This window comes from Bos indicus, chromosome 6 (assembly GCF_029378745.1).
Source record: "Bos indicus isolate NIAB-ARS_2022 breed Sahiwal x Tharparkar chromosome 6, NIAB-ARS_B.indTharparkar_mat_pri_1.0, whole genome shotgun sequence".
Classification (NCBI taxonomy): domain Eukaryota; kingdom Metazoa; phylum Chordata; class Mammalia; order Artiodactyla; family Bovidae; genus Bos; species Bos indicus.
In genome coordinates this window covers 14,086,856-14,097,892 of record NC_091765.1, presented here as the reverse complement: position 1 = coordinate 14,097,892, position 11,037 = coordinate 14,086,856, and the positions used below count along the sequence as shown (strand labels likewise).

Here is an 11,037-nt window from a genome sequence, read left to right as displayed (position 1 = left end):
TGGTACAAAGTTCGGAAACTGAGCCTTGCTCCTACGACACCGGAGACTCTTGGGACCAGAAGCGGGGAACTGCAAGGTGTAAAGATTTCCTAGTCAGGTCAAGGTCCAACAGAACAAAAACACACTCAAGAACTCCCCGGCACACGCCGGTGTTGGCGGAAGTGACGTCAGGGACAGTCGCCGCAGGAGGCGGGGCGGCCGAGGGAACGGCCTATTGGGGCCCGGGAGAGGCCGGGGGTGTGGCGGCGTCGGTGGCGAGGCGCCGGCCCGGGCGCGCCGGAGGGCGGGGACTGCCCTCCTTCGGCGGCAGGAGGCGGTCACTCGAACTGGGCTGGGGGGCTGAGGCGACCGAGGGGCCATGCGGACTGCGAGGGAGTCCAGACCCTGCCCGGCCCTCCTCCCTTGCGCGGCGGCGACTCTGCGGCCGCAAGAGTAATCGCTGTCTTTGTTCCTTCCATCGCCCTCGCCTCTCAGGCCGCCGAGCTCCGGCCGGCCAGCCCTCGGCCCCCAAGCCCCCATTCGGCTCGTGCCGCGCGGATGCGGCTGCCGGGCCTGGGTTTGGGCTTTGAGTGGGAAGAGGAGGAGCGGCAGCGCCTGGACGGCATGCGATGGGGAACTGCTGCTGGACGCAGTGCTTCGGACTCCTCCGCAAGGAAGCTGGGCGGCTGCAGCGTGTAGGAGGCGGCGGAGGGTAAGCCCCCGGGAGGAGGGGCCCGGCGCCCGCTGGCTCCTCCTATTCGGCCCCGGGCGGGGAACCCCAGTCAGTCCCCCGTTGGCTTAGAGGAAGCTGGGAGGCCAGCGACCCTGCGGCTGCACAGACGTCGAGTGGGTGGTCGTAGTGGGGCCCTGGTCTGGAGGGGCCTTCCAGGGAAAGAGCTGAAAAGCGGGCGGGGTGTCGCTTCTGCCGCCTCCAAGCGAGATTCCCGCTGGGCGCGCTGTCACGTGGGAAAAGAGTCACGGGAGGCAACGTGTCTGGGAAGCTCGGGGCACCTTCCCAAGAAAGGGCGGTAGAGCAGGAGGATCCACGGCAGCCTGAGCACACCCTGCGTTGAACTTGGGTTTATTACCGAAGGTGGTAGTAGCTGTGTATTCGATTCTCTCTTTGGCACTGACGGAGCAGGTGAAGAATCTGCTTAAAAGTTGATGTCTCTAAGAGGGGTTTTGTTTTTGTTTTTGTTTTAGTTTTTTAGTAGAAATCATTTGGATGTTGGAGTAAAATTAAGTTCCAGACATTGAGCAATTAATTCTTCGGTATTTACGATTTGCTAGGTTTCCTGAGGGCATTCAGATTCGTAATACTAGTAACAAGAGGGACAGTGTGTAACTCTTTAATATTAACTTTTTGGAATTTCGAGAGGAATGCCATGCCCCGATTGCTAACCACAAATTCTGTGACACCAGGGAAATCGCAGTCCTTCTGAAGTGCTCTTGATTAAATCTGGGATATGCATAGATTTTTCTACTGACACCATCCATAGACTAATAGAATTTCATAATTATGCCATTTTTCTGTGTTTATTTCATAAGATATTGAAAAACTTAAATGCCTTTGAAATTGACTTTGTTGTTGTCTAATATTTCCCAGGAATTCAAACTTAGAATTGAAAATCTGAAGCACACCACTGTATGTAAGAAATGACATTAATTTTGCACTTTCTGAAATAGATTGCCAAGTTTGCAGGATCTGTCCCATTTAACCAACATCATTAGGTAATAAGAGGTTCAGCATACATTGAAGCCAAATGATTTATCATTTGGGTCTTTTGGTGATGTAGATCTAATATGAATTACTCATTGGTTTTTTGTTTTGTTTTGTTTTGTTTTGTTTTTTTATTTTACTCGTTGGTTCATCAGGCATTTCGTCACCTCTCTGATTCCGAGTAGCTAGGGCTTTACACTGTGTCCCTTGAATGAAAAAGTAAGGATTTAAAGACTTAGGGCCTAGTTTTGTATTTTGATTTCCCTAACTTAAGGGCTATTACTGTTACAGGGAAGCATGCAGCTGTTTATCTTCTCAACGGAAGTCATCTAAGTTACTTCTAATTTTTATTTGTGGATGCTCTCATTTAGTCAAGCTGCTTTGATAGGCTTGCCTTAGGACTAGATGTCACAGAATCCTTGACCTTGTTATTGTTTTTATTTATGTTTATATGTATTGTTATATGTATTGTAGGATAATTAAAAATAGGATCTTATGCCCAAATGAAGTAAACAGCATGTTTCACTTCAGAGTACATTATTTGGTGTCTTTGGGATTTGGGCTTTTTGCTCTTTCCTGTGATTTTACAAACTAAAAATGTTTTCCTTGGAGTATAGCATTAAAATGACAGGTTTTACTCCCTGAGCACATGAACTTGGCAGCTTAGGGAAGATAAGGGAAAAATCAGTGAATCATTGTCAGTGCTAATTGTCTGTAGATGTGCCATGAAATCTTAATAGTGGGATCTGTACTCGTTTGGTTGTGGGCCAAACTTGAACAAACAAGTTATGTTGAGGCAATGAGAGTCTGTGGGTTGTAGACACTGTCATCTAAAACAATATAATGATGCTATCCATCCTTCTGTTTTAATCCTTAAATGTAGCTTTGGACAGTCCACTACTTGAATCTTCAATTAACTTACTGTTGTTATTCATTTGAACTTTATTTTAGGAGCTTCTGATAAACATGCAGAGATAGGTGAATATAGTTTGTTTTTGTTTACAAATAAGGTTAAACTTTACCTCTCATTTTAGTAGTTGCTTTTTTTTTAAATCACCTGGTATTCTGATTTTCTTTCAAGTATAGGTCTAGATAGGTAACTGTTCATCCAAGGACAAAAAAGTTGAGGAGCAATCACAGAAACTTGATTTCTATTTGTCAATGTGATGACTGTAGATGAAGAATCCTGGGCTTTCTTAGGCCACTTTAAGCTGGGCATCACAAGGATACGTTATAATCCAGGGCCTGGTTTTTGAGCCTTACAGGTTTCCCACAAGTATCTCAGAGTCAGATCACTCATTTTTCACTATCCAGGTGCAAAACCAGAATTATCTATTTTTTAATTTGTAAAATTTTAGAGAATTCTGGTATTTTATGTTCTAGAATATGTCGACTAGTCAGAATGTAAATATCAGTGTTATGTCAGAAATCTTGATACTAGTAAAGTTATTTGGTGGTTAAAACAAAAGTTAAATATGTTTTAAATATCTTTAAGGGATAACATTTAGACATCCTAATGAGTCATCCTTTTTCACTATAGGGAGTTTTGTCTTACCCATATAGTCTAGAGGGCTCCATCTGCTGGTCAGTTCTTTTTTCTTGAGTGATAGGAGAAATCTGGTGCATAGACACTTAGCATCTTAGATTTTTCTTTCTCAAACTGAAGATCCAATATATTTTGTTGTGTTGTATTTTAATTCCCATTTTTATCTTACCATATAATTCCACATAGTAGTTCCAGCTAAGATGTACTATAAAAAGAAATGGTCATGTTTTATATCCCCCTTGATATTTAATGTGTGTTGGCCTTTTTGGCTCCAGCAGCAAAGTTGCCTTCAGATGATAGTTCACAATGATTTTCTGTGTTTTTTTTTTTTTTCCTGGTAAAAATGATTTTAATAATAACTGCCAACATTTGATTACTTCCTGTGTTCCAGGCACTGTTCTTAAGTATTTTGCATTATCTCATTTATTCCTCACCACAATCCTGTGAGGAAGGTGAGTACTGTTAGAGACATGATAGATTGAGAATTAAAGGTTAGGAAGTTTAACTTGCCCAGGATAGCAGAGCTGGGGTTGCAGCCCAGGTCCTTCTGAATTGAGAGCATTTATCCTTAACCACCAATATCATATGGCTTTATATTAAACATTATAAAATTTTGTTAAACATATAAGTATTATAAACATTTAATTGCCATATCTCAGTGCATTATATTATATGTTGTCACTGGAAGATCTTATGCATTTCAAAAACTTGGCTCTTTATTTTGTGTGATAGGCTGTCTTCCTTTTCTTGAAACTGTGCACTTACTCCTCTGCAACATCGCTTTTATCTTTTTGTTTCCCTGTTCTGGCTGTATTTACTCTATCTGCCTATTAAATATGGAATTTTTCTTTGTCTTTTCTTTATTTAGTTCCCTTAATTTCGACCACTCCTGTGGTTTCAGCCACCAACACTTCCAGATCTCACGTCTTCTGAACAGGGTTCTTTTCAGCAGTTCAGCACTGTGTTTTCATTGTCTACTTAACAGATACACTTGGCTGTACCAAGGCTCCTCATATCAGCTTATCTAAAGAATCTAATAGCTGTGTACCATTAAATGTCTGAAATCATGCATTTTCTTTCCCCCTAGATTTCTTTTTTTGGGGGGGGGGTGGGGATCTGGAGTTAATTTCTTTTTTTTTTTTTTTCTTTGAACCCTCCTCCCTCCCCCCTCCCCATACCATCCCCCTGGGCCGTCCCAGCGCACCAGCCCCAAGCATCCAGCATCGTGCACTGGATTATCGTGCATTACATCGTGCATTATCTAAAGAATCTAATAGCTGTGTACCATTAAATGTCTGAAATCATGCATTTTCTTTCCCCCTAGATTTCTTCTTCTGCTTCATGTATCCCCTAATCAGGGATTAGGGACTCCCTTAACAGCTCCCATTCACAGTCTCTATGCTACAAACTTTGTGGTCCTCTAGCGGGAGAGGGGTGAAGAATCCACCTGTAGTGCAGGAGATTCAGGTTCAATCCCTGGGTTGGGAAGATCCCTTGGAGTAGGAAATGGCAACCCACTCCAGTATTCTTGCCTGGAAAAGTCCATGGACAGAGGAGCCTGGCGGGCTACAGTGCATGGGGTTGCAAAGGATCGGGCCTGACTGAGCCTGCACACACCACTCTAAGTTGCTAGTCAGTGTGTTCTTAATATATACTGAACCTGTGTCCTTCCTCTGTGCTTCTTCCTTAAACTTTGTCTTTCAAATAACCTGCTCAGTGACCTCTAGACTGCTCTCCCTGTTGTATCTCTGTGCTTTGGGCCATCTTCCTTTCCTGTCAGTGGACTTTAACTTTCTAAAACCCATACTTGGCTTTCCCTGGCTTAACAATTTCCATCTGCAAACTATTTCCTACAGCTAAGTTGCCCAGCCTTTTTTTCCTTCTGTGACAGATGATTAGTTGCATGGCATTCAAACATACAACATAATGTCCATCTGAATATGTAGGATTATATGCAGGTCTGCATTTGGGTAAAGAGTGTGATCTCACTCTTTGTTCTCTCATTCAGAAAGTCTTGTCAGAATACAAATCAAAATAACATTAAAAGGAAAACATTGACTATTCTAATCTCAGAAAACTTTAACTCATTCATAAACCTTAGTATTTTAACTTTTTATGATAAATGATAACCTTCCAATTCAGAGTAGGATGAAGTTCAGACACCTGACAAGATAACCTTCATCTATTTTACCAGCCTAATTACATTTTCTATTTATAGTTCCCTTAGAGTACAGCATTAAAATTGTAGGTTTTATTCCTTGTTGACATGAACAGGGCAGCATAGGCAGGGGAAGTCAGTGAAAGGATTCTCTACCATTCTTTCGCTTGGCGTATGCCAAGTACCCTGTATACCAAATGGACTCTGCCTGTTTCTATTTTCCTAACATGCAGTGTTCTCTCTTCTTGTGCCTTTCTGTATGTGATATTTTTCTTCTTTTCCTGTTCTTGGTGAGCTTTTACTTATCCTTCAATGTTACCTTCCCTATGAAACCTGCTCTAAACCCCTGAAACGATATTATCTCCCTGAGGAAATAGTATTTCCTACAGACTTAAGTCTACTGTGTATTAGGGATTGCAAACTTTTTCTGTAAAGGGCCAACTAATACACATTTTAGGCTTTGCAGGCCATAACACCTCTGTTGCAGCTATTCAGCATTGCCATTTTAGCACAAAAGCAGCCGTAGACAATATGTAAATAAATGAAGGTGACTGTGTTCCATTAAAACTTTATTAACAGAAACAGGCATTGGGCCATACTTGGCCTGTAGACTGTGGTCTGTGCCTCCTGGTATACACGGTGGTATGGGCTGAGAGCTCTTCTGGGTCAGGGACTGTGTTTTATCTTTCTTCATTTTTAGTATCTCATGTTTGTCAAATGAATATTACTTGTGAACTTGTAAGATCTAGGAAACAGCATGTATTCTTCTTTTTTATTTTTCAAGCTATCCCCTAACTTTGGAAAAACATTACACAGTGAAACATATATCCCACCAGTTTTGTGTTGACTTTCTTTTTAGAGACCATATAGAGTACCAATGAGAATTTTTAAATATTTTAAAATAATGTGTATTACTAAAATATAGTAATCAGTAGTCATTATTGAGAGATTCAGTTTGGTTTTCTGCATATTTGTCAGCTTTGAGAAATATATAAGCGTAAGACGTTACTCTTGAAATTTCAGAAGTTAGGAAGGAAAACCATGGTAGCCTGAAATGAGTAAGAATTTCTTGGACATTCTGTATTGTACCTTGAGGACTCCCCAAGGCTCTGTTCTGAATCTCCCTCTGTTCTTCCTTAATATATTTGCCTTCCATAATATACTTTTCCTGGCTGATGGCAGGAAAGCACATGGTTTCACCTACTACCTACATACTAATGAGCTCAGTCATCTCAGTCTGAGCCCTGAGTATCTTAATTGCCTACTGAGTATTTCCCCTTGGGTATCAAACATAACCTCAAATTCATTTTGTAAAGTTGAGCTCACCTTTCTTTCCTTATCACAGTTCTTTACTCCTTTTTTTTCCCATTTTTTTTAAAACCCCAAGTATTTTTACTACTTTGTGCCCGACTTTGTGAATGGCAAAACGATATACAATTACCAAAGCCATGAGTCTGAGAAGCATATTAAAGTCCTCCCTTTCACTCATCCTCCAAGTCCAAGTTGTCACATTTTGTAGATTATACCTTCTGAATGTCCCCTACCATTTTCTTCAGTGGTTTACCATACTTCCAGGATAAAGACGGAAATCTTCAGTGTAGCTTTCAAGACCTCACATTATCTATTCCTTGCCTTTTTTGTTTGTTTTTGCCTCATTTTGTCACACTCTTCCTTGAATCAATTTCTTCCCTATTTACTTAGATAAATCCTACTTACTCATCTTTTAGTTGACATTTCAAGGATTATTTCTCATGGGAATCTTCCCAATCTGTTTCCCACACTCTGAGAATAAGTTCTCACCATAATGGAACCATCTTCCTTATCTTGTCAGCACTTGTCAGACTATAGTTTTACCTGCAATAGTGTGCTTATTTGATTAATGTTCGTTTTCTGCTCTCTGTGTAAAGGAACACGTTCATGCTTACTTTGCTTACCATTGACTACCCAACTCCAGGTTATATGCTTAGTATGTAGATGTTTAGTAAATACTTGTTGACAGAATTAATGTATACAGTCTTGATCTTTTCATTCCCCTTCGCTTTTGGTAGCTACTGCTGCTCCCTAAACATTTCTTTCCACTACTGGGGGCCTGGCTGATTCCTTCCTCTTCAGCTGATTTTTGATGCTCTTCTTGAGAACATAGCCCTTTCAGAGCATCACTTCACTTCACTTCAGTTGCTCAGTCATGTCCGACTCTTTGCGACCCCATGAATCGCAGCACGCCAGGCCTCCCTGTCCATCACCAACTCCCGGTGTTCACTCAGACTCACGTCCATCAAGTCGGTGATGCCATGCAGCCATCTCATCCTCTGTCGTCCCCTTCTCCTCCTGCCCCCAATCCCTCCCAGCATCAGAGTCTTTTTCAATGAGTCAACTCTTCCCATGAGGTGGCCAAAGTACTGGAGTTTCAGCTTTAGCATCATTCCTTCCAAAGAAATCCCAGGGCTGATCTCCTTCAGGACGGACTGGTTGGATCTCCTTGCAGTCCAAGGGACTCTCAAGAGTCTTCTCCAACACCACAGTTAAAAAGCACCAATTCTTTGGCACTCAGCTTTCTTCACAGTCCAACTCTCACATCCATACATGACCACTGGAAAAACCATAGCCTTGACTAGACGGACCTTTGTTGGCAAAGTAATGTCTCTGCTTTTTAATATGCTATCTAGTTTGGTCATAACTTTTCTTCCAAGGAGTAAGCGTCTTTTAATTTCATGGCTGCAGTCACCATCTGCAGTGATCTTGGAGCCCAAAAAATAAAGTCTGACGCTGTTTCCACTGTTTCCCCATCTATTTCCCATGAAGTGATGGGACCAGATGCCATGATCTTCGTTTTCTGAATGTTGAGCTTTAAGCCAACTTTTTCACTCTCCTCTTTCACTTTCATCAAGAGGCTTTTTAGTTCCTCTTCACTTTCTGCTATAAGGGTGGTGTCATCTGCATATCTGAGGTTATTGATACTTCTGGCAATCTTGATTCCAGTCTAATGGGACAGACACACAGGTGAATTAACGACCACCATGCTAGTTCACCTATGTGTCTGTCCCATTAGACTGTAAATCTCCTGAATCGTGGGTCAATTTTTACTCATTTTTATGTTTTAAATATAAATACATAGCTATGTCTGTCATTCATCCAGGGAAGTAAGAAGAATTAGAAGGTTCAAAATCATGGACACATTAAGCAGCAACAGTTTTTAAAAGAAGGTTGTTGACAATTTCAGATGCTGCTCATAGACTGCAGAAGATGAGTGAGAAAGAAATGAAAGACCTCTAAGGTCCCTTCTGGTTATTGGTTTCTTCTAAGTCAGGCTTCTCTTAAAGGACAGTGGCTTTTTTTTTTAATCCGTGTTTTCTGTCTTCAAAAGTTTAGCAGGAAGATTTGCCTCTTCTCTTCCAAGGAACACAAGAAGTTTTTTGAACATCCATTCTTCCTAAATTTGCCTTCATTAGCGAGAGACTTATTTAACAGTAAATGTTATTACTTTATTATTACCACCTATGTTGATGCTGTTCCTACCTGGAAAATCTGTTGATGGATTATCCCTTGAGATTTGAATGGTTAAACCTGCATTGATGTATTTGATACTACTTGAAAAATGATTTGTCCATCGTCATCAATGTAATAGCTTTTACCAGGGCTTCTATCTCTAACCTTTCCAATCCTCTGTCCAGAAAAGAAGAGTCCTGGGGAGCTTTTAATTTTTAATAGACTGTGGAACAAATTTACCATGATTCTTCATTAATTACTTATAATGTCAAACTGAAGATGAAAGACTATTATTTTAACAGATATTATACAGTAGAATATGAAGAAAAGGAACTATAAGAATGTAGGATTTATGAGAATTTTTAAGTTATCTTTTACTTAAGTCACTTTGATATAAAAGAGTATTTGCCTGCTTTGCAAAATAACATGTAGAAGCATAAAGAACTATATTTTCATTCAGTTCTTGATGAGACTGATTTTGTCCTAAATAAATGATTGTCTTGATATCTGCCTTGATAACACTGATAAATAGATATACATACAAGAATCACCGTTTTTGTACCCCTTTACTTTCAGACTCTTACAGGTTCTTTTACTTGCCATGATCATTTGGAATGGGATAGCCTATCTTTTCTACCTCTTTAATATCCTTTACATACTTGAGTCAACTTTCACATCTTTAGCAACAGTAGAATGGTTATACAGAAACTTAACATTACTTAGAGAAAGCTCTCAGGGACATGATGATTGTGTGTAAAGAAATGTGCAAGGATTGCTTTGGAGAGTTCTAGACTGTATTTAAAGGAGAAGGCGATGGCACCCCACTCCAGTACTCTTGCCTGGAAAATCCCATGGACGGAGGAGCCTGGTGGGCTGCAGTCAATGGGGTCGCTAAGAGTAGGACACGAATGAGCGACTTCACTTTCACTTTTCACTTTCATGCATTGGAGAAGGAAATGGCAACCCACTCCAGTGTCCTTGCCTGGAGAATCCCAGGGACGGGGGAGCCTGCAGGGCTGCTGTATGGGGTCGCACAGAGTTGGACACGACTGAAGCGACTCAGCAGCAGCAGCAGCATACTGTATTTAAAAAGAGGGAACACAGACTTTTGTTTTAAATTACTGCTTTTGGAACCTGTTTCAGCAGCTCATTATTAGTGCACCTGAATATACATGCTCTTGAATACAATGGTGGATTGTTCCCCATTTTATTTGTCATCTTCCCCTTCCCTCCAGGGCTTATGACTAAATTCATGATGCACATGTGATGTGACTTTAACCAATTATTTCAGAGCTCAGCTTTATTTTATGCGATACTGTGATTCTAGAGGGCTTTTGCAGTTTTTTACACCACTTTGTCCTTTTTCCTTTTCCCCCTCTGGCATTTAAGTTTTGGGTCTTGGATTTACCACATTTATTTTTTCTCTTGCACCTCCATTCCTGACGCTTGCTTCTTTTCTGTTACATTCCCATTGAGATTATGACACTTCTCATCATCTTGCATTTTCCATTCCATCTCCCTCACTAGATGATTTTTATCTTCTAAATATTTCTTTAATCTATTCATTTCTCTCAATGACACCACTCTAGTGCAAACTGTTTAGGCTCAAATTTTAATTGCATAATTATTCATACATCCCCTCTTTCTCTGTGCCTTTATCCCCACTCATTTCTCTATGATTCACATGGTTCCTGACACTTGCAGGAGCAAATTCTTATGAGGACCCACGTTTTCTCTTAACTTGAAGGAAAATGGTGTTTTAATTCCCCATATAGTCAGAGACAAATTCTTCATTAAACGAAGAGAGTGATGATTGCTGAGGGAGAGCATATAGCACTTTAAACATAAATCATAATACCAGAACACCAGTGGTACTGGAAAACTCAACTCATTTCTGTTTTTATTTGAGAAATGGGAAAGATAGACGAATGGGAGCACTAGATGCCTGGAATATTAGGGTACTTTATTTACGTTGCATATGTTTCATGAATTATTATGATAATGTGATTATTATTATGGTAATAATATTATTATGATGATAATACCAAATGTTTTGGTTTTTACTGATGATCTCTTAATGGGCAATAAAACTGCTTTGCATCTGTTAGCAAATAAAGATTGTACAGGAAAAATTATTTTTTATTCTTG

The 11,037-nt window shown here is 40.5% G+C and overlaps 1 protein-coding gene across 2 annotated transcripts in view; it reads left to right on the top strand.

Moving 5' to 3' along the window:
- The first annotated feature begins 260 nt into the window (after positions 1 to 260).
- Positions 261 to 11,037, top strand: part of AP1AR (adaptor related protein complex 1 associated regulatory protein) — a 34,730-nt gene continuing 23,953 nt past the window's right edge. Inside the window, exon 1 of one of the 2 annotated variants that reach the window (XM_070791062.1) lies at positions 261 to 691. In XM_070791062.1, the coding sequence (XP_070647163.1) occupies positions 609 to 691 (83 nt within the window). In that variant the 5' untranslated portion in view covers positions 261 to 608. The remainder of the gene's footprint in view (positions 692 to 11,037) is intronic. The other variant, XM_019962299.2, reaches the window with a different exon arrangement.